Source organism: Dermacentor andersoni, chromosome 2, assembly GCF_023375885.2.
Source record: "Dermacentor andersoni chromosome 2, qqDerAnde1_hic_scaffold, whole genome shotgun sequence".
Taxonomy (NCBI): domain Eukaryota; kingdom Metazoa; phylum Arthropoda; class Arachnida; order Ixodida; family Ixodidae; genus Dermacentor; species Dermacentor andersoni.
In genome coordinates, this window is record NC_092815.1 from 104,495,476 (window position 1) to 104,520,072 (window position 24,597).

The following is a 24,597-nucleotide window of genomic DNA, read 5'->3' on the forward strand; positions in this document are numbered from 1 at the left end:
CGACAGAATTCTAAATCTTTTTATCTATCCACTAATTTCCAGAAATGCTGCAGAATACCCACTACTGTCCTCCATTATGGCATCTATGACGCCAAGTGCGAGCCATCTATATAACAGGCATACGAATTGATAGTTTCATGAAATGCAATAGCAGAAAATTAGGCTGGTACAGTGAGCGCAGTGGTTGAGCAGCTGCCTTGCAAAAGTGAACAAAGCACTTATTTGGACATAAACAAGTATTTGGACATAAACAAGTAAACAAGTATTTTGACGCTAATGATGTCACAGAGTTTGAATGGATGTGACATGGTCATTTCATTGCTGGTTTATGCTTCTATGAATAGCATTGGTAGCACTTTTCTGACCAAAAAAGCTAGGAGGTTCTTAATGCACATTTAGTGCAGACACAGCTGTTGACAACGCAACACCATGGGCTTCTCAGTGATGATAATGAAACCTATCAGATTCACCAAAGGTCTAGTGCTTTGACTAAATGCACATATGCTCTGTTTGCATTAATCATGACACAAAAGCTCTTTCAGTTTAAAGGGATGCTTTTCTATGGTATGAATGCCAGACCTTGAAAAAAAATATTTCTCACAGGCATAAAACAATCTCGGGAACTGCAGAGGAAGCAATAATTGCCAAATTTCGCACAAAATATGGAAACACTGAAATTCCACTGCTAGGCTAAAACAAGGGCAGAACGATCGTTAAATATGTCTGCTCTGCAATAGAACTCTCACTGCTAAACTGCTGGGTTGTACTTTGATACTTTAAAAAATTTAGATAGGCTTCTTAATAGATGTCATTCCTGACAGCAGTCCATTTAAATGTAGATATGTAACCACGAGGTACATGGTGAAAAGGTAGGTGAAGCTTCACTCACCAGTGCAGCCACTAGGTCACCAGCATGTCCATTGCTGAGGACAGCAGTACTATCAGCCAAGAGATCCTTCGTATCACTGCAAACACACAGCCACATCTTTCTAACATAGCAAAGGGTAATTAACGCAGAAAGCTGGGCTAGTTGGTGTTGATGCAGTTGCTGTGACATAGTTACTAGCATAAACAAGACTAACAGAAAAAGGGTGGGACAGGACAGAGCGCTCTGTCCTGTCCCACCCTTTTTCCTTTAGTCTTGTTCACGCTAGCAACTATGTCATAGCAAAGGGGTTACACCATATCGGTTTATTTTTATAGTTGAAGCACAGAAGCCCAGCTACACAATTAAATGTCATTCTCTTAGCACATGGTTTGCGATTTAGTACAAAACGGGCGAAGATCTTTGTCCTTTCTATACTCCTTCTGAGTAGTAACAATGTGTACTGCTTTCTTTTTTTTTAACATACTCGCCCTTTATGCGGAATGCCCACTACTGTCCTCCATTATGGCATCCATGACGCCAAGTGCGAGCCATCTAGTGCTGTGCTTTGCATTGCATGTTTGCAAAGCACAGTTTTATATTATGATGACTTGTCACCAACTGTCCCCTAGAACTACAGTGAAACCTCGTTAAACCGTAGTGGGCCGGAGCTCGGACAAAGTATGTACTAAATGGTAGTACTGTTTAACCGAAATAGCATCAGATAGTACCGTAGCACCGAAATAGTAGATAGTACCATAGCACAGAAATAGCACCGTAGTGGGCCAGAGCTCGGAAAAAGTATGTACTAAACGGTAGTACTGCTTAACCGAAATAGCATCAGATCACCTACTTACCAGTCAAAAATGGAACTCAGAGAGAGTTCAAAGACATGCAGTATTTACTCACTTCGCGCAACGAAAATCTGTTATTTTCGTTTGATGCCGAAGTGGCCTAGCAGCAACGGCAGCAGCTTTAAACTTACTGAAGCTGCAAGCCAGCTTTTCAGCCAGCCCCCTCTTCTCAGCAAATACTCGCACTGCAGGTTCCTCATTGGCATTGCATATTCTCCGTGCACGGGCGCGGTAGCACTGCAGAAGTTGCGCGGCGCCTTTTTCATTGTGGGCTGCTGTTCCCGTCGCAACGATTGCATTCACGAGGCTGATGTAGCACGCAGCTTCTGCCACTGTCAGGCCTGAATTGCCCGTGCTGTCGCTTTCTGTGCTGTCCACATCACTGTCATTAGGCGACGATGGAGAAAAGCCAAACCTCATAGCTGACATCTTTTCATGGTCGCAGTGGCACTGCCAAGCAACTTCTTCGCATTCCAAATGCCACACACTGTTGTCAACGGTAGATCCCTGTCGTGCGCCAGTACCTACCATAAAAACCAGAATATAGGTCGAACTTTTTTTTTTAAAAAAACATTTCGAGAAGTCGACCCTCGTCTTATATACCGGACATTGGCGGAAGAACTACGGAAGTCTTGCAACAATGGGCAGATGAAGTAAACAGCCGCCTTCGCCATCGTCATCAGCAGCAGCGCAGTGTGGCGACATTGTGGCACCGCCATTTTGCGTTTCCATTGTCACAAAGTTATATTGGTTAAAGGCTGCTTTTTCACATTTTGTTTCAATATGAGTGGAAGCCGACTGCAATTCACTGTCGCCTCTGTCGCCTTCAAGAAAAAAAATGTTTGTGGCTGGGTGTCGTCGGCGTGGAACTCTCTCCCCAAAGAGATGGTGCGCAAGTCTTTTAGAATACGCAGCACAAGCAACGCGCTGGACGGCACAGAGGATGATGCTCTATGGGACTTGGGCAGCGAGAAGCACTTGTCATCCGACTCTAGTTCGGACGACTCTGATTCGGAGTCACACTTCGTGCTCTTCTGTGTACTGTACACCCGGCCGATTTTTAACAGTATCGCGCGACCATCAACCCGCATGTTTGTCAGCACCTTATCATCACAGCACGGAGCGGCGAAATAGCAAAAGTAAGCGCATGTGTACACATGCGCGTATGTCATTTGTTTCGCCGCTCAGCGCTGTTAATAAGGTGCTGACAAGCACGCGGGTCGATGGTCGCATAATACCGTTAAAAACTTGGCCAGGTGCACCTGCGAGCAGCATTTAAATAAATACTGTCACTATTGTGCAACTGGCTGAGTCACATTTGTTTCAAGGTAAGGGCGTCTTTCGGTACTTTTGCCATTGAAAAAGATTTTTTTCATTTTTAGAATTGGTTAGTTGGAAGGTCAACCTATATTTCGGCTTGGCCTATAGCCCGGTTTCTACGGTACTTTTTCATGCCACGTTCGATAGCATGAGCGATGTCCAATGTTTCTTCTACACTGAGCACCCGGTGTTTTTTATCCGAGCTGCGGCAGGACGCAAGTCCTAGCTTGCACGACGCCACAATGCTCTCTGGCATGGCGCCAAAATGATGTTGATGTTGATATGGCTTCACGCACAAACGCACAGGGCACTCAGAGGCCGTTGTTCCTATCTCTGAGGCTTGCTATTCTGCCGGGCCACCCGAAGGGGACAATGCGCCGCCGTGATTGTGCGACGAAAAGTGGAAACACTACGTGTTAACCGATACATATGCAATAAGCTGGTATGGTTTATGCGAATACAAAATGCATTATGTCCAATGGCCATGAAGTAAGGGATCTGCCTTTACTACTTCTAAATAAAACTTCTGTTTAAGCGGGTACAGTTTAACGAGGTTTTAATGTAGCAGTGCAACCCCACAGCTGCAATGCTAGGCAATTACAGATGCAATAATTATGCATTTTAACAGCTAGTTTGTGTTCTTAGCCATCATATACACAACCCTCCATGCCAGACTCTGGGAAATTATATGTGGTGTCGTAAACTTACCAGTGTCTTAGTTTTTCTCTATTCACAGCTGCTTTGGCTCCAGAAAACTCACTGGATTCACTGCAAGTGAGATATATAATATAATATAAATATGATATATATAGTATATGGGTGTAGCCTCTACCCTCCCCCTCATCCATCACTCACTGTGCCGGAGGCTCGCCTTCTGCGGCACATCCAAACGAATGCACTGGTTGCCCCTTCCCGCCTCTTCCTCTATCGTTATCGCTCCGACCCCTCCTGTCCCAACTGCCCTTCTACTTATGCAGACCTATCCCATTGCCTATTCTACTGTCCGGCTGCTCAGCAATCAAGTTCCTATCCACCCCCTTCGCTTTCCATCACCACCTGGCTCGACTGGCTTGGCGCTGAAGGTGAAGAAGAACAGCGTCGACTGGCCACCCAGGCGATCGATATGCTCGGCCTATAATTTTGGGCTGAATAAAAGTCTTATACTACTACTACTACTACTACTACTACTACTACTATGGATGTATACACGAAACCTCTCCAAAATAATTTTAATTTGATGTTACGCCTCCAGCCAAAGTGTTGAATAAAGTGTTGTTGTTTGTACCAGACAACTTACAACCTATATATGCGCATATTGACCTTGTCTATAGGTCCAAGAGTACAAATTTGCAATAACATCTCAACACTGCTATGTATCCTTGGCACAAGAAACCAGAAGAAAGTTTCTTAGGGTGCCCAGCAGGGTAATAACTACTCCTTAATGCACTGTTCATAACAGACAAACCTTGATATAACAAACATAAATATGACAATTGCTGAATATATAACAAAGCAAACCAAAATTTTTTTACCAATGCATGTAATAAGAAAATGCTTAAACGAAGATCAGATATAAAGAAATTTACTTTTATGCCAAACATAGTTTTTTTATAACAAGGTGCAACTACAATGCCTTTGAGCTTTCATAGATGTGACGTGTCAACTTACCCGTTCACATGAATGACAGTCTTGTACTTTTCTGCCATAAGTGGCTTTCCATCTTCATCGTCCGATAAAAGCAACGGCACTTTCTCTCCAACAACTCCAAGACTTGGCACTGCAGCAGATGAATTGCAAAAGAAGAGGCTGTGTATAAGTTAACCCTTCAATGCCAGTTGTCGCGAATTCGCGACATACTGAATAAATGCAGCCCATGCCCAGGGAATATGTTTTCAGGCTAAAGTGCGAGCTGTTACATATTTGTGACAAACAATGTTTTCCAGTGCTGACATGAGGTGCCATCTAGGAGCCATAGCGGGAGGCTTGCAAACATTGTTTAAGTCATGATTGACAAGGTGCTCACATGTGGAACGTCAACAATTTTCCATATGTTTTGTGAACATAAAGAAAATCAATTCATTCTTCCAAAATTTTCTTTTGTGCATTATCGCATGCAATACATTAATTTTTGCATTACCGCTCTTGCTACGGTATGTCACGAAGTCCCAACATTCGGCATTTGGGGCACTCATTTGCAGTAGGAACATGTCTGACTACCTGTAAAGTGCCTTGTTTCTCGGCAGGGAATGAACATTATGTCCTTTTACGGAGGAAAGGGTCTTTGCACACATCTTTTGCTGGAGAATATAAGTGGCAACTGCTGCCTAAGAGGAAGAGAAGTTGTGCGAAATCGGCCCCTGTAGTCAGTGGCGTAGCCAGGAATTTTTTCTTCAGGGGTGAGGGACACACACTTGAGCAGGGTAGGGAGGCATGCAGGTGGGTGTTGTCGCATATCGTTTCATGCAAGGCATCTTTGGCGCAGAGAAATTTCAAGCAAAGGGGGGAGAGTGGGATAACATGTCTGGTGTGCGCACCCCCTTCCCCCCTTGACTATGCACCCTGCCTGTAGCTTGCGTTAGCACTGAGAGCATCTGACATTGGCAAGCCTGTCAATGCACTGGCCAACCGTTTAAGTGACCATGGTGCAAGGGTCAGAGTTTACTTATGTGTGCAAATGCACTGTGCACCTGTCTGAGCAAAAGTGTGAACTGCTTTCAATATTTTCACCAGCCACAAGTTACCAGAAAATGCTGTGTGACCAATTTGTTAATTATGTGATCATCTTTAGAGCAAAGTACACAGCTTTGAACAAGTTAGGCCAATAACTGCTTCAGACTACTAAATTGTCTTTCTTGCTACATGTGTGCAAAATTTTTTGGCCTACGTTCCGCATGTTGCAAATTCACAACACACCCCAATATACATAGAAAATTCAGTCTTGACAAATATATTGCTGGCAATCAATCATCATCATCATCATCAGCCTGGTTACGCCCACTGCAGGGCAAAGGCCTTTCCCATACTTCTCCAAGAACTCCGGTCATGTACTAATTGTGGCCATGTCGTCCCTGCAAACTTCTTAATCTCATCCGCCGACCTAACTTTCTGCCGCCCCCTGCTACGCTTCCCTTCCCTTGGAATCCAGTCCGTAACCCTTAGTGACCATCGGTTATCTTCCCTCCTCATTACCTGTCCTGTCCTGCCCATGCCCATTTCTTTTTCTTGATTTCAACTAAGATGTCATTACCTCGCGTTTGTTCCCTCACCCAATCTGCTCTTTTCTTATCCCTTAACGTTAAACCCATCATTCTTCTTTCCATAGCTCATTTCCTCGTCCTCAATTTAAGTAGAACCCTTTTCGTAAGCCTCCATGTTTCTGCCCCGTAGGTGAGTACTGGTAAGACACAGCTATTATACACTTTTCTCTTGAGGGATAATGGCAACCTGCTGTTCATGATTTGAGAATGCCTGCCAAATGCACCCCAGCCCATTCTTATTCTTCTGATTATTTCCGTCTCATGATCCGGATCCGCCGTCACTACCTGCCCTAAATAGGTGTATTCCCTTACCACTTCCAGTGCCTCGCTACCTATTGTAAATTGCTGTTCTCTTCCGAGACTGTTAAACATTACTTTAGTTTCGTGCAGACTAATTTTTAGACCCACTCTTCTGCTTTGCCTCTCCAGGTCAGTGAGCATGCATTGCAATTGGTCCCCTGAGTTACTAAGCAAGGCAATATCATCAGCGAATTGCAAGTTACTAAGGTATTCTCCTATCCCCAATTCTTCCCAATCCAGGCCTCTGAATACCTCCTGTAAGCACGCTGTGAATAGCATTGGAGAGATTGTATCTCCCTGCCTGACACCTTTCTTTATTGGGATTTTGTTGCTTTCTTTATGGAGGACTACGGTGGCTGTGGAGCCGCTATAGATATCTTTCAGTATCTTTACATACGGCTCGTCTACACCCCGATTCCATAATGCCTCCATGACTGCTGAGGTTTCAACAGAATCACACGCTTTCTCGTAATCAATGAAAGCTATATACAAGAGTTGGTTATATTCCACACATTTCTCTATCACCTGATTGATAGTGTGAATATGGTCTATTGTTGAGTAGCCTTTACGGAATCCCGCCTGGTCCTTTGATTGACAGAAGTCTAAGGTGTTCCTGATTCTATTTGCGATTACCTTAGTAAATAGTTTGTAGGCAACTGACAGTAAGCTGATTGGTCTATAATTTTTCAAGTCTTTGGCGTCCCCTTTCTTATGGATTAGGATTATGTTAGCGTTCTTCCAAGGTTCCGGTACGCTCGAGGTCATGAGGCATTGCGTATACAGGGTGGCCAGTTTCTCTAGAACAATCTGCCCACCATCGTTCAACAAATCTGCTGTTACCTGATCCTCCCCAGCTGCCTTCCCCCTTTGCAAAGCTCCCAAGGCGTTCTTTACCTCTTCCGGTGTTACCTGTGGGATTTCAAGTTCCTCTAGACTATTCTCTCTCACCTTATCATCGTGGGTGTTACTGGTACTGTATAAATCTCTATAGAACTCCTCAGCCACTTGAACTATCTCATCCATATTAGTAATGATATTGCCGGCTTTGTCTCTTAACGCATACATCTGATTCTTGCCAATTCCTAGTTTCTTCTTTACTGCATTTAGGCTTCCTCTGTTCCTGAGAGCATGTTCAATTTTATCCATATTATACTTCCTTATGTCAGTTGTCTTATGCTTGTTGATTAACTTCGAAAGTTCTGCCAGTTCTATTCTAGCTGTAGGGTTAGAGGCTTTCATACATTGGCGTTTCTTGATCAGATCTTTTGTCTCCTGCGATAAAAATTAAAATTAAATTATGGGGTTTTACGTGCCAAAACTACTTTCTGATTATGAGGCACGCCGTAGTGGAGGACTCCGGAAATTTCGACCACCTGGGGTTCTTTAATGTGCACCTAAATCTAAGTATACGGGTGTTTTCGCATTTCGCCCCCATCGAAATGCGGCCGCCGTGGCCGGGATTCGATCCCGCGACCTCGTGCTCAGCAGCCTAACACCATAGCCACTGAGCAACCACGGCGGGCGTCTCCTGCGATAGCTTACTGGTAGCCTCTCTAACAGAGTTACCACCGACTTCTATTGCACACTCCTTAATGATGCCCACAAGATTGACGTTCATTGCTTCAACACTAAAGGTCCTCTTCCTGAGTTAAAGCCGAATACCTGTTCTGTAGCTTGATCTGGAATTCCTCTATTTTCCCTCTTACCGCTAGCTCATTGATCGGCTTCTTATGTACCAGTTTCTTCCGTTCCCTCCTCAGGTCTAGGTTAATTTGAGTTCTTACCATCCTATGGTACTGCAGCGCACCTTGCTGAGCACGTCCACATCTTGTATTATGCCAGGGTTAGCGCAGAGTATGAAGTCTATTTTATTTCTAGTCTCGCTGTTCGGGCTCCTCCACGTCCACTTTCGGCTATCCCGCTTGCGGAAGAAGGTATTCATTATCCGCATATTATTCTGTTCTGCAAACTCTACTAATAACTCTCCCCTGCTATTCCTAGTGCTTATGCCATATTCCCCCACTGCCTTGTCTCCAGCCTGCTTCTTGCCTACCTTGGCATTAAAGTCGCCCATCAGTATAGGGTATTTTGTTTTCACTCTACTCATCGCCGATTCCACGTCTTCATAGAAGCTTTCGACTTCCTGGTCATCATGACTGGATGTAGGGGCGTAGACCTGTACGACCTTCATTTTGTACCTCTTATTAAGTTTCACAACAAGACCTGCCACCCTCTCGTTAATGCTATAGAATTCCTGTATGTTACCAGCTATATTCTTATTAATCAGGAACCCGACTCCTAGTTCTCGTCTCTCTGCTAAGCCCCGGTAGCATAGGACGTGCCCGCTTTTTAGCACTGTATATGCTTCTCTTGGCCTCCTAAATTCACTGAGCCCTATTATATCCCATTTACTGCCCTCTAATTCCTCCAATAGCACTGCTAGACTCGCCTCACTAGATAACGTTCTAGCGTTTAACGTTGCCAGGTTCATATTCCAATGGCGGCCTGTCCGGAGGCATTCAGTTACGAGGGTTGGCTGGCATTCAATTACAAGGGTCAAATGAAGTTAAAATCACCTGCAACAATATTTTCTGCAATTCCTTCAATAATTTTGGTTTAATGGGTTAAATAACTAGCACTATATTACAACTAGCATGGGTAAAAAACATGTCAAAGAGCATCCTATTAATTGCATATTAGAAAATACTGAACTTAGGAGCACCTTAACCATAATTGGCACTGACAAAAACATGTGCTCGAGTTAAATTTTTAACAGCTGCCATTCTTCCTAAGTACAGTATTGTTAGAAGGCAGAAGCAGACGCTGGTCTTTTACATAGGCCAGAGCAACACGGCCAACAAGGAAGGCTAAACTTTTAAAAAACATGGCACCAGCAGCCGCCAGCTGATGATACAGAACTTCATTCTCCTCGTTTCAGTACGCTAGTCGTCCTCTTTACCGGAACACTACTCCACCGGGAAAGGTGCACCATCCCGAAGAAAGCTACAGTGGGGCACTGAATGTGGACACGTAGGACTTCAAACGAGCAACGTGAACAACAGCCGTATTGGTCGAACTAACGATGCTTAAATGACATTTTTTATGCAAACTCTGAAAGACGTGGCAGAACTTAACGGTTAATGTACTGTGTTAATTTTTATTTTTTTATTTGCCATCTGGAAAAAGGATACTGCACTCTTTTCGAAACAATGCTCTTGACATAACGCGAGATTGGCTTCAATGCACTTTACAATGCCGCAAGCTAAAACACTAGACAACTAAGTTTTGCGGGAAAGCCAACTTCTCTACACCAAATCAGATATACAAGCACACACATGTCGGGAGGGGAGGATGCCTGCAGTGAAACGAAAGACGGGCAGATGGGTGTCAGCGCTCAATGTGTTGTCAAAACGTACTTTTTACACGCCAACAAAACAAAAGCAGCAAAGTCGTACAATTATTACCCAACACAAGTATGGAACACTTTGCTAAAAACTCCCTTATTTAACAGCACAAACAGCAGCGCTACACAAAGTGCTAGCCATATGCAACATCGCACATGGATGGATGTGCACAGCAATCAAACAGTATAATGTGAAGAGCTCCTGTCACACTAACTGAAATTAGTATATCTGAGAACACAAATGTTTGCCAGTCAGTTGAATTCATCTTCTAATTCAGTCGGTCTGCTTGGTTTTCTCATGACAGTTTCTCAGAGTTTCTCATGACATCAAGGGAGAACCAGAAAACTAGCAAATAATGATGGCGCAAACGGCAACATCCTCAAAAATCTGTCTGGGTTGCAAACTGGACATGTGTCAACGCTACACATAAATTAAGATTATGTACACAGTTTACAGGTTCTTGTGCATTCAATGTGCAACCGAAAACTGAAAATGGGTCCATGTGCACTTGCAAGCATGAGCTCAACACTTAATCTTTACATCAATGAAGATCATTAGCGCAGCATTCTAGCCGGTGTGGATATGCTACAAAGTGAACAAAATATCTCTGAAACACGTATCGCCAGCGCACTTTTAATGACGCAGTCAGCAGTGTTTGTTGCCACTGCCACATAATTATAGTTTAAATTAACTATCGTGCTTTCACAGGCTACTTTCAAGGAGATACCTTTACTATTTCAATAAGCTATAGTCTTTAAAAATCTTGGAAATCTCTCTTAGGTGCAGACAGGTTAAAGTGTAAATAGCAACTTTTACTTGTTTCTAGTCTCTATATTTTTATTCGAATCTCTCTTGTCTATGACAATGAAACCAGTACTTAGCTGCAATTCAAATTAACAAACAAGGGATAGTATAGACACAATATGTCCAGTCGCTATCCAAGTCTGGAACAACAACATGCAACATGTTAATGCCTACTGCATGAACTGCAGCAGAAGTCGCCAACTCACCCCTACGCTTGTCTTCTTCTGCCCTGGCCTTGAGGATGTTGCACTTCATCTGGTCAGGAGGTATTGGCTTGGGCATACCACTGCTGGTACCAGCTTTGGCCTGGTTGTTCTTAACACCGCATGAAACCACAGTGACAGTGCCAGCTGCACAGCAGTCCTTGCCACTACCACCACCCATTCCTGCCGAGCTGTTGCTGTTGCTCCGGTTGCTATTGCTTCTGCTGCAGCTAGTGCCGCTAGCACTGCAGCTACTGTCCAGGGCCTTCAGCCTCCTACTCAGCTCCTCAGCATCTGGAAGCAGAAAAAAAAGCAACAAGAAATGGACTCGACCGCTTAAAGCTTAAGTCAGAGGTGTTCTCTATCTGCAGCAACAACTGATAACTTCTAGTCCAAGGGCCCTGTGTATTAGCAGAGCAGATGCTACCCTCTCTATGTGAGCAACTTAGATAAAATAACACAGTCTTACAAATAACTTGACTTCAGTGGAGACCTCTCCCCACCGTGGGTGGCAGTGGAAATGTCAGCCACTGCTCCCATTTATCGCTCACTGCTTCACATTACCGGCCACGACACTGGCTGACCGCCCATACCTTTGAAGGGACATTTGGTAATTAGAATGGCAAATTTGGTCCAATTTTCTTTTTGTTTCCAGCAATTCTCGAATGTTCTTTTATCACATGGGGAATATGAGAAAGAAAAGTGATGTAGAACTTGAGAAAATCGCACTTTTCTAGTGCACTGTCGATAAAAATTGTGGAGAAAATTGGAAGCCAGGAGGTGCCATCACACTGCAAATTGCACAGCTTTCCATCAACGCACTGCCACCATTTTGGATTTTTTTTAAGGAGGAGAGATCTGAGCTTAAGGTAGTTGTAGCACTGCATTTTGACATGCAAAAATAAAAGCAATAAAGCAAATGAAAGACTATCATCACAATTCGTTACTGCTCGCATGTGGACACAGCAAGCACGAGGATGTGAAGAAGCGCAAGGGCATGTTTCAATAGTCAGCATGTGTTTTGTGCGCATTTTGACAGCGGCGAGCTGTGCATTTCTTTATCCCGGTGAAGTTTGGCTATCGCAGTAGGATTCATCACTGGCTTGCATTAGTTTCAGTAATGCGTCCAAAATGCGCAATTTGTGAATGTACAATTCAAATTGACAGAATAGTCATTTTGAGAAAAAAGCAAAAAACAGAGAGAGAGGCTTAGTTGCGTGAGTTGTAACGTTACAAAGGATTCAGCACACTCTCCATTACCTGGTTCCGGGTCTGCAGGAACGTCTCCTTTCTTATAGACAGTCAGATCGTTTCTGGTGTCTGAGGCTGAACTTGTCTCCTTGGCAAGAGAACGAATGAGGGTGTCCAGCCTGTTTTCTGCCTCCCCTGTGGCCACAACAGGGCTGGCAACTGGCACAACATCTGCCGGGCTGCACAGAGAGAAATTATTATTGAATAAATAGTTAGGTCAGCCACAGCACATATGCACTAGCCAGCTATTCTGCATGGGGACCTGCCGTGGTGGCTTAGTAGCAATGGCACTGTACTAATAGGCACGAGGTTGTGGGTTCAATCCCAGCCACAGTGGCTGCACTCCAATGAGGGCAGGACACAAAAGACTTGTGTGCCATGCATTGGGTGCATGTTGAAGAGCTCCAGGTGGTCAAAATTATTCAGGAGTCCTAAATTACAGCGTCCTCCATAGCACAATGTGCAGTTTTGGGGCATTAAACCCCCAATTTATTTATTTCTGCATGGGGAATGGAGAAATGGGAATGACAATGATGAAAGACAAGGACAGGAAAAATGAACAGTCCAACCCACACATATGGCACCCACATCTAACGAATTATTGTGTAGAACAAACAGCTGTAAAATACCTCTGAAACCTTTCGTATAATATTTTTGTTTTGTGTATCGAATTACCTATATATCGAACTTTTTTGTGATCCCCTTCAGATTTGATATATCCGGGTTCGACTTTACATACACATATACACACAAATACTAGTATGTAATGGAGTTGGTTTTTACACGCCCAGTTCACTTGAGTCTCAGGAAGACTGCCGAGATAGCACTCGAAGTTTGCTGCCGTGATTAGAAAAAAAGCACATTGAAAATTTACAACAACATGCACTTCTCATTAAGAGATCAAACAGGTTAAAAACAGCTAGTTGTTCAGCCTCAAGCAGGCCAAATTTCGCCATGTAGGACGATGACTGCAAGTCTGGGGTAAACTACAAAGAAAACTGCTTTGGTGGCAAAAAAACTTCTTCCACACTTTGTGGATCATATGAGAATGCACTGCGCTTGCACTGTTGCCCGTGAAGAAAGCAGAAAATATCTGCAAGTCATTTGAACACAGCACCACATATGCGACTATTTAACTGAGTCAATGTGGTGAACCGAGCGTGTTCGTACATATTTTAAAAGGCACTCGTCAGTGCTCGTCCTCGTCGTCTCGCCTCCATCCGTGTCTTTTTTGTGCTGCCACCTCTTCAAATCTGTAACTAAAGCTCTCCACTCTAAGTGGGTTCACACAACCTGCGGCTGTACAATGCACACATGCGAGGCAAAAGGTCGGCACACTCAGCCATGCCAGCAAAGTGCAAAGCTAAGCATCAATTTCCTTCAGCGAGCTTCGGTGGATCTTTCACGAGTCTGAAATGTAAACAGTGTAAATAATACCCGATGAGAGGGTTTGCGGAGATGGAGCAATAATCAATCAACTAAAAACAATCACAATGTGCAGTCAACAAGCAAACGCGGGTGCTTGTCCAGCAGCATGGTAGTCACATATCTTCCCATGAAATTGGAGGTAAAGGGACCAATGTACTGGAATTGCCTATCTGCAATGCCACCTCCACAGCAACGTGTGAACACAATGCTAAAAACAGAAATGAATGCCACAAATCAGTGGTCTTTCTCCAGCAAGTTAAACAACTAATAAATGAACATTTCATTGGTTATGCTGAGTGCCAGCAGAGCCCCAATGACTGGTCACATGCAAGTAAGTCTTGATAGAAAAGATGCAACACAAACTCACATGTTCTCAATTAGCAGTGGTCCAACTGTTATGTCGAGTGGTGTCGCACTGGCCACCTCGACAGTGCCTGCAGGATCCACAGCATTGAGGGCCGCGCAGTTAGGAAGTGATGCTCGATGGTGACTTTGTCTGGTGGAGCGCCTCGAGTATCGCTGGCTAGGGCGCCGCTCAAATTGCACCGTGCGCCTGGTACGATTCTTCTGAGTGGCTTGGAACTCTGTGCGTCCACTGAACAACGAGAGATTTCAAAGTTGTGCAATCAATCTGTCATAGACGAATTGGCTAGTAATTACTATACGAGCAGAGGGTAGGGTCAAGTACTGTAGGAATTCAAATAATTTATAACTCCAGTTAGTAGCGCACACAAATTTCGACATTTAAGGTGGCTTGCTGTTTTTAACGTATTTCAAGAGAGCATACTAATATGTTTCTGAAGGAAAAAATTCAGTAGAGCATTGCTGCTATGTTCCCCGCTAGCACATTTCTCAAGTTACAGTGTTGCTGTTGCAGCTTAGCCCCTGTGAGACTAAAGACAGATTTGCATAGCATATTTCCTGGCTACTACACTCTACTGCTGGAACCTTACAAAGAAAACATCAGGACTTATGCTGTGGTAGCATACCATTAGCTGGAGGAGAGATTCGCTGTGCCAGAGAATGGCAGTAATGGGAGTCATTGTCTGAATTACCCACCTACCCTATTCAAACACATGTGAAATGCACAAGTGCCCTCATAAGGCAACCACTACACTAACTTAATAGAAATTCTTCTTCCATACAGTCAACAAACTGGCTCAACAGGTCATGCACATTTCACAAGTGTGAATAAGCCTAGAACATTTCAGAAACTGTACATGCATGCACACGCACAGATGTTGAAAAGTGACAACCCATCTACAGGAAAACAACACCAAAACAGAAGCAGTGTAGTGGTCATTACAGGATGCACTGCAATGCACAGGACAAAAATAACCTTCCCTGACCCACTCCCCCCTACTAACAAACACTTAGGCATATGTACCTGTATCGAAAACGGGAGCCCATGCGGAAGAAATTCTGCCGGGGGTTTGGTCCCCGCGCAGACTCCTTGAGCCGAAAGAAAGCATGGTGCTCCACAGCACACTTCCACAGGTGCTTCGCTGCCTTGGGGTTGTAAAGTCGGAACACGAATGTGTGTTCTTGCTCACGACCCTGCATACATGGGAGTGTCATTTCTAACACAGCATATGCACTGTGAGAAAGTAAGCTACGGCTGAGTGCACATAAAAATAGTTAATTAAATTTCCCCTCTTCCTTTCTATCTTTCTCTCGCTCTTTTTTCCTTTCATCAATACAAAGGAGGCAAAGCTTTGAAGTATAAAAAGAAATTGATTACTTTTAGTCTTTATTATGCTAACTAGTTACAAGCACAAAATTACTTGCTAAAGTGCCTGCACTTTTGTCAAGTATTTCAGCACCCAGAGTACCTGACAGTGTGCAATGCATGCCCTCGACCAATATGAAAGGGAACACTCAAATTACTATCAAAAGGCTACAGGGGCTAAACACGCCTTGCATAAAAACATACAGTGAGACAACATTCAACGAGAAAGATATCTGCTACATATTATACCTTTTGAAAGAACAGTTCAAACACCAATTTCTTTTTTTTGACATTTAAGATCACGGAAAGGGCAATATTGAGTCGCTTTGCACATGCTCAGAGTTGGCATAGCCTTGGAAGGGTTTCTATCTAAGCTCGCTGCACAGCAGATCTGTGTTTAGCAACTCACTGTTCAGCTTTCTGGTACATTTAGTTGAGTGTTGTTTGAATAAATAACTTTTTTACAAGCTCCGTCTTGGAACATTCTTGCCTGGAACATTTCTGGCATTTATGAACATCACGAGTAATCTTTGGTTTAAAACTAATTTAGTGCTACATTTCAAGTTGCTCACAACTATTTTTCGATGTAGACTTTACTCATACACAGCGTACTATGTTAATTCAATAGAAGGCAATAATACCGCTAGTCACAAACGCTCGTGTACTTTTTATATTTATGAGTATGACAAAGAACCCCCAAAGGTCAAAACTATATTACAGCCTTCCACTAAAGCATATAGCCTACTAGACAGCTTTAGGATGAGAAACCCCATCAATTTATATATATAAAGTGCTATTGTTATAACACCTGCTTGTACCATGTCAACAGATGCCCACATAGCACCTATGCCTTGTTCGAAGGCAGCAAGTGTGCAAATTCTGTATTTATTTTGTGCGGTAATACGTATCGGCAAAGGGTTTGGTATATTGCAGTGCTATATTGGGAAAGTACCAGTCCTTACTCACACGCCATCAGTTTTTCTACACTTCTTCCCATCCATCAGTGGCTATAGTGCTGCCAGAACGCCATGTGCTTTCCAAGCAGAAAACACAATCATTAAGCTGTTCAATCATGAATAATATTTAACTGCAGAAGAACAGAAGGGCCTCGGATCAAGTGGCTGCTTTAGCTCATAGATGCATACGCAGTGGTCATTTCATAATAGATTCGACTTCCGTTAATTTGATGCTGACGGGACTGACGAAACTGGTCGAATTATACGGCGAGCCGAGTAAGGTAAATGGCAGAAAAAACGCGGAAACACGCTATCAATTCATATGACAGTATTTGGTTTTAAAGTTAGCTTCGCCGCAAAGCATCCGTGTCATGCAGTGAAGCATACAAAGCGGGGGGGGGGGGGCAGGTGCCGCTGTCGCGGAACATAGCGCGTTTCATAATTTACACACGCACATGCGCCGTCTCTGGTCATAGTACAAGCACAGAGGCACCTAATAAGTTTACTGGCAGGTTTCAGAGTTTTAGATAGACCCTCGCTCTTTTGTTGGCTTTTAACGTCCCCTTGACTTTCGGAGCTTTTTTTTTTATTTTATTCTTACTGCCTTTACTTTCGCTAGCTTTCCCAAAACGCAGACGGTTTTTCTCCACTTCTTAGTGCGCTGCGCGTGCAACTAAAATTAAGGAACGCGTACTAGGCCCTGTTAACGGTCTCATATACAAGGCACGCATGGCGGGCAAAACGAGGGCTCAAATCGCCACAGCAACGTCAGAAACAGCTCTGAGTGGCTGTCAGTATGTTTATTAGGCGTCTAGGTACTCGTACTACGACCGGAGATGGCACGCGCGTGCCTGTATAATTAAGGAACGCGTACTATGTCCCGTGACGGTGGCCCATTTTCATTCTTGGTATGCTTCACCACAAAAAGCCGCAGTTTCGCCCGAAAGGCGACGCATCGATTGCGATAGCAAATTAGCAGACAGTTATACAAAGTAACGATAATAGTCTTATCGTCCGTATAAGCTTCTAAACATTTGCTTATTAACTAAATTAACAAGCATATATATAGTGTCAGCGCGCACAGACAAACAAACACATCACACTCGATGACCACGGACACTAGCTGTCAAAACGCTGGCGTGAGTAAGTGCGGCAGCAGCAGCGAGTGAAGTTACCTTCGAGCTGTCTATTGCTCCAACGTAAAGTTAGCGGCGAGAACAAAGCAATAATAAAGGTATGAGCCGTCAGTGCACCTACACTCTGCCCCCAAAGCAAATCGCTTTCAAGATACGGCCCGCGCGACCGCGCATACACAGTAGTTGCTGCCAGAGTTTAACGCTGCCCCTCCCTTTCAACCCCCGATGCCTCGCGCGCCGTGAAAGACAGCGCGCTTACTCCCCACTTTCCTCCCATGCACGCGCGATCATCGGCTCCCCTCGCAAGCTTTCACACGCACATACAGCATACAGCGACGGTGTCATCACCCTTGGACTTTATACAGAATATCATGGCGACGCCGACAGTAAAGAATGCGCCTGGAATGTCCACATGATTGATATCGCAATAATAAATTGCGCATGCTTCGATTAACACGGCTGTATTGCGGCGAAGCTGACCAGTCAAGTTCTAATTATTCGGCTAAGGTCACATTTGAGATCGAAATAACGGAGGTTTGGGACCATAGAAATGTATTGGCACCGGCCGGGACCTTCGGTCGGAATCAAATTAACCAAAAAATCGAATTAACATACAACTGTAACTATATATCTTTAAGTATGAAAGCTACACCTGGGCAATAAAAGGCATTGTAGTAGGGAAATCTGGATTAATTCTGACGATCCGGATTGTTAAGCATGTCCCGAACTGTATGCGCACTAGCATTTTTTAGTTCTGCCATCAGAACGCACTTCACCTACACAGAAAGCTGGGAATAAGGCTATCAACTCAAAAGCTCAGCAGCAGCACACCAGAACTACTGAGCCAAAAAATCTATTCTCTACAACTAAAGGATCGGAAGAGCTATCCACTTAGATAAGATAAAAAAAAAACCTAAACTTAATGGTCAGCTTTAAATCAGTGACAAAATAAAGACAGAAGTTTTACTGATGCATTGCCGAGTGTCTTTTCCAATAAAGAATCTATGTTAGTAGCTTCCACTAGTGCCGATGCAGAGTTCTATGGCACATAATAAAGCATAACATTACCTCTCTTCTATTACTAACAAATACACATATGCAAACCAACATGGTACTTCCTCTTCCACGAATTCCCACAACAGAGAGAACAAAACACGTAAGGCAAAACACCTAAGGTGCATTTAGACACTGTTCAAATGCTTGCATTTCAACAACATTGACGAATTAGAGTACATCACACAAAATGTAAAGAAACAAGATCTTTACGTAAGAACAAAACCTACAATTCCACACTTAAAGTAGCCAAGCTGATTTATATACATTTGCAGTGATAACCGAACATCAAAACCGAGCCTGATCACCACCATTCACTGATTATGCAAGCCTCACAAATTGCACTTCAAAACAAGCAAGCAGTGCATGAAAATTGACAGAATGCATTAGGTTCATGAAGTCAGTGTTATTCTTTCTTTGCATCAACATGGTGAACAATGACTATAGTCAGCATGCTGTGTACACTGTCAGTCATGCAGGAAGGAAGGAAAAAAAGCATTTTCCTCTTTATGCTCATCAGATGAATTGCATCTACACTAAATGCAAGGCTAGTTTTGTGTAAGGTAATGGCAGAGAAGATGTCAAGCAAGTCTGTAGGTCATTCTTAGTCTTATCAACACAGCTTCATTGTCTTTCACAAGCTTGAAACAATAACACTGCTTTTGGTTAATTTTCTTTTTATTTCACCCTTTCGAGGTAGTTAATATAGTTCCAACCAATTGATTCACATTCACCACACTAGCAACAGAGCTGTGTTAGTAGTGTAGACTGCTTGGCTCACCATAGAATGCGTCATACAATGCATCACAAAATTCCTTGCCTCCTCACACATACAATAAGATTTAAAACTGACGGACTGTAGAATGCACAATGCCTCACCTCATCATCATCTTCCACAACCACAAGCGTCAATTTCTTGCTCTTAAAGTCGAGCCGCGTAATCTTCGGCCAGAAGAAGAGGCCAATCTTCGTTTGCCTCTCAAAGACTAGAATGCCAGTTGGAGTCAGGCCCAACGAGTATTCCTGGCCGTCTTTCCCCTGAAAGAAAAGCACAGAACGCATGGCAAAATTCATGATTGACACAGCCAAAAGAGAGAGCCCAGAAGCATACTTGTTCAAGGCCAAGCTTATTCTACTTCAATGCTTTCTCACGTGTAGTCTATATTTCCAAATTTTCCAAATTTCTTACAGGGACACTAAAGAGAAAATTAATTTGAGCTGTACTGGTAAAATAGCCTCCTACAATACCAGTAAAGCCCCTCTTACCATAAGCCAGAAGAGACATAAAAGCGAGATGGGAGGTGATGCTGCCTTGAAATTCTCGCACAAGCTCCCCATTATGTCATGGATTTTGATCGAGTCTGCTCAGGCTGTTAAATTTTTTATTGGTAAGGATCAATGTGTTGTATTCTAAAACAGACAAAGACTGTGCTTAGCAAATTTCAAGAACATTTACTCAGCCACAACGTCCAAGACACGAAAACATACTTCGAAATCCATGATGTCACAATGACTGATAGACGCTGAGATCTTGGTGCGAAATCTTCGAAAATTGAACTTTGATCTTCAGTTTCACTTCAAATAATCACCTTACTAGAGCAAAGTTCATGAAAATATAGTTCTGAAAGAATCAGTCTAAAATGATTAAGTGTTTCTCTTAAGTGTCCCTTTAAGGTTCTGCTGATGCATCCAAGAATAGACAGACTTATCATAAATATCAATCAGTATCCTTTGCAGTCACTTACATTGCTGTTGCTGTTTAGGGGCACATGGGCATCCCTAAATGGTGTTCTGCATTTACTTCAGCTTAAGAGGCAGATACCACGTTCCCCATATCAGCAAATGAGAACCACCAAATGTCAGTGATGCTTCTTTGTAGGCATTTTGTGTCAAAGCTTGATCTCAGATACAGCAAGCAAGAACAAGAGAGATGCAACACCATGGCTTTAGATGCTTTTTATGCTTTTGTGCAAGAAGGCTCTTGTACAAGAGTTACCTGGAAAGCCAGTTCCAGCTTCAAAAGAAAATCACAAGGCTTTGCATATTCAAACAGTCCACTTCTGCCATTGTTAAGGAATATCAAAGAGCACAGCACAGACACTTGCACCACTGCATTGTCAGACTACAGCACCTATGCTGATTGCAAAGTGTGTATGGTTCCTTTGACATCCATCTTTGGAGAAATACCAGCTACTGTATCTGCACATCACTTTCTGTGTCTGTCTAAGAAATGCTATAGGCCAGAGTTTCTGTAGGGCATATGTACCACAGCACCAACTAGAACAGACTAAACTACTTCTCTTCAAATTTTTCACTTCACTGCCTCCAGCACCACTGCAGCCTAAGTGAGACTTTTAGACCGAAAATTATGTGACACTTCAGCCTGTTTCACATTGTAAAGAGCAAAAAGAAGTAAACGATAACCAGATGTAATTTATTATTTAATGCCCTTTGTTTCCCATCTTTAGGCACAAGAAAGCTCACAAAATCTGGACAGCACTTTCATTAGGACATGCAATTATCCCTGTTTGTAAACTTTGACAGGAGGTCTCCCTGTCACTATGCAAAAAGTCCCTACTTCCAATTCAAAGATATAGCTGCTCTGTGCATTATTAGGTCACATAATTGTACAATGTTATTGCTTGCATTTTATACTCTCTTCCTCTCTCTTCTTTGAGCACTGAATACTCCCCTCTGTTGTTATACAATTACTGTTGCATTGCATTTATGCAAATACAGTAATATTAAATACAATGTGTAGCACATTTTACCACATTATCAGTGTGCCCTGCAATCAGAAGAAAAAGAAAGAAAAAAACTCACCATGACAGTGTGCATGTCAACTCCATACATTTCGAGCCACTTAACTTTACTCAGGTAGTTCATTTCAGCCTGAGCAGGTGTCTGACCCCTGTTAAAGAGAGCCGAGTCATCAATAACTCAATACAGCTTACTTGAAGAAAAGAGCGCCACGAAGATGCGGACTAAAAGAGGAACATGTACACCCGGCCGCAAAATATTACGGACCATGAAATTTTAGAAAAAGCTGAATATCTCCGCAACCTCACAACGCAGTCTGGTATTTGCAATTCGGGCATCGACTAGAATATGTTAAGAACATTTTCGTATACTGTTCTACTGGATACTGCTACAGGCTTCTTGGAAATTTAACGTTTTGTGCGATTCCGTGGTCCGTAAACTTTTGTGGCCGAGTGTACAACGGACAAGCGCCTTGTCTGTCGTACATGTTCCTCTTTTAGTCCGCGTCTTCGTGGCGCGGACTGCTCAATACTTCTTCAAGTATGCAAAAACCAACTCGCCCACATCAAGCTTCTGCTCAATACAGCTTGTGTTGCCTGTCGATAACTAACCCAAGCAATGTGTTCACTATGTTAAAGAGATCATCTCAATAGGTGTTGAGAATTTTGAAATTGTACATTGTGCGTCAAAATGAAACAAAAAGCCTGACTAGGCACACAAGCAGCAAGTGTGCCCATTATGACAATGACATGCAGACAAGTGTGCTTGAGAAAATTGAAATGTCTTGTTAAAGCAAAAAAAATTTTTTTTTAGTCCAGCCTTTACACTAAGAAATAAACTTCCACTCTGCCATCCTGTGCTCTGCGATTACAGTATGCTACATGTTTGAAAAAAAATATTTCTCAACAAAACACCAACAGCATGATAGGGCAGGCAAGCTTGTTCTGTTTCATGGATCACAGTGACATCTTAAACACAGAAAAAGAGCTCAATGTCGCAAAATGTGTGCATGCATATGGGAGAAGCCTCCACAGCAATATCCCATATATCAATCAAATGCAGTGCTGAGGGCAGTCAGCAAGGGAACTTATGGCACCAAAACGTAAGCATGATGTGTTTTAAAGTCAATATGCCTTAAATCCTCAGAATCAAACATCTCAATCTGATAGGTACCTCTGGCTACAAACAAATTATGAGAGACTATATGACAACAAAGTTCAAAAATATATGTGCACATCCTTCCTTCCCCTAAGCTATCCAAAACTACAAGAGCCCAGCAGTTGTGACATCTTCATTCAAAGCCAAGCAATTAAGTGTATTATAGTTTCGGGCTTATAAGTAGCTCCAGAAAGTTACGAAATTGAAGCAAATTGTAAAGATGCAAGGGCATATGCAAATGTGGCTTCGGGTGTGGCTTCACAGTGATCCAGAGTGCAATGCCGTGAAAGCACACCACAATTCTACAGAGGGCTGCTGCAAAAGCTGTGATGACTCAACATACAAGCTCGTATTTATTTTTGGTGTAATGGGGCACAATACAATGTGAATTAAGGACTAAGCAGGTCCTGTCCTGATCTTGCTTCACATTGTTTTGTATCCTATTACAATGTAATGAGTAGGAACCTAGTTCGGCTACCAGTAGTGACACGATACAAGACAACATTGTTTCGGAAGTTGTGCACTGTACCGGCAACTGGAGCCAACATTCAAAAACTGCTACAGAATTCACTAAATACGTTATAATCAGACAAGAAGATATCCTTCAAAATTTGGTAAATTTCCTATCTACAAGAGGTGCATTTTGACACTAAAGAATCTAAAATTCCACTCAATTTAGGAGAAAATAGAATAAAAATTACAACAGAATGTAGCTTGTATGAGCAATGAAATGCAAGAATTTCATTGCTTTACTCTCCTAGTCAGCGAAGCAAAGCCTTTCACAAAAAATCACGGAACTGTGAAGAGCCAAGGTGATGCAAACACTGGTTCACAAATCTAGATGTGATGCTGTAGCAATGCATTACAGCAGATGTGGTCAGAAACCTATTGAAACAAGGCTACTATGTAGTAATGTGCTGCAAGCACATTCAGTTGTTCTTATGTGCACAAATGAATCAATAACACTTCTACTTCTACCAAAATAAGGAAGAAACCTATTTACCCTAGAGTAATCACAATTGTTCATTATCGCTTTTGAGAGTATGAAAAGCTAACAACCAAAGAAAAGAAAGAAGGAAAGAACTTACTTCAGGTCTTTAAATGCATTAATAATGTCCAGTTCCATCTCTTCTGTCTGCTCTTCTGTAAACCTAAACTCGGAGACGAATTCCGGAGTGTGTTGCTCAGGGTCATAGTCACCCAATTCAGCTGCAATGATATTTAAAACATCATGTGCACACCGAATCAAAAGAACAGCAGTAGTGATGTTTGGATGATTGCAGTAGATGTATTTGTCAAAGCAGTTCAACATGCAAGCATTTCACAAAACAAATTCCTTAGTACACAGCACAAAAGAACAGTTCCAAATTCCTTCGAAAAAAAAGAAAGCAAATCTTTTATATTTTCTGTTGTGCCAAATTTTTGCTCATTATGTCACAATGCAAAAAATACACTATGCACACACAAACATGAATGAGTTGTTCTAAAAGGGCACTTCCCCACAGCCTAAATTCGAGTTTCAGGTATTACTGCTTGCACATATAACAAGAGGTCTGTAAATCATCAGAAAATATGCCCCCCAACCTCCCTCTCATGAGTAGCCTAATATAAACTGAAATACTGGAAAGGAACTGATGAACATGACTCATTTCAAGAAAGCAAAGTAAAGCAGCTGTAATCTGGATGAGGACTCATATTTGACTTTATATCTTGATGTAAAGTACTGAGCTGAGGCTTACATGTCTAAACGTTTAGCCACCAAAATTGGTACACAGGAAGGGTGCAGCACAATTTCAGAATGATTAGAAAAAAACATTGCCAACATTCAACACCATCACACAGACATACACAATAGAAATGGAATTCCTAATGTACGCAACGAATCACAACTGCAACAGACAGCCTAAGCATAATAAACAAAAGACAACTCACACTGCAGAGCATAGGCGCTCAGTTCAACTGCTGTCTGGTAACTGCATGGCAGCCTTCCCGAAAGGATGTCCTGCTTCAGTTGTAGGAAGAATAAATACCTACAGGAAAAAAAGAAAAAGATGCAAGCGATGCCACGCTTGGGTGAGTGCTCGAGGTCGGCACAATGCCTCTGTGCCACATGCCTCAA

General features: G+C 42.8%; 1 protein-coding gene across 2 annotated transcripts in view; it reads right to left on the reverse strand.

Moving 5' to 3' along the window:
- yrt (erythrocyte membrane protein band 4.1-like yurt) overlaps positions 1-24,597 on the reverse strand; it is a 42,743-nt gene that overhangs the window by 12,399 nt on the left and 5,747 nt on the right. For both annotated transcript variants that reach the window (XM_050188289.3, XM_050188290.3), the window contains exons 5-15: positions 24,411-24,508; positions 23,567-23,687; positions 21,384-21,471; positions 19,440-19,598; positions 15,074-15,243; positions 14,054-14,281; positions 12,268-12,437; positions 11,011-11,301; positions 4,708-4,816; positions 3,748-3,807; positions 890-965 (exon numbers count right to left, since the gene is read on the reverse strand). In XM_050188289.3, the coding sequence (XP_050044246.1) occupies positions 890-965; positions 3,748-3,807; positions 4,708-4,816; positions 11,011-11,301; positions 12,268-12,437; positions 14,054-14,281; positions 15,074-15,243; positions 19,440-19,598; positions 21,384-21,471; positions 23,567-23,687; positions 24,411-24,508 (1,570 nt within the window). The remainder of the gene's footprint in view (positions 1-889; positions 966-3,747; positions 3,808-4,707; positions 4,817-11,010; positions 11,302-12,267; positions 12,438-14,053; positions 14,282-15,073; positions 15,244-19,439; positions 19,599-21,383; positions 21,472-23,566; positions 23,688-24,410; positions 24,509-24,597) is intronic.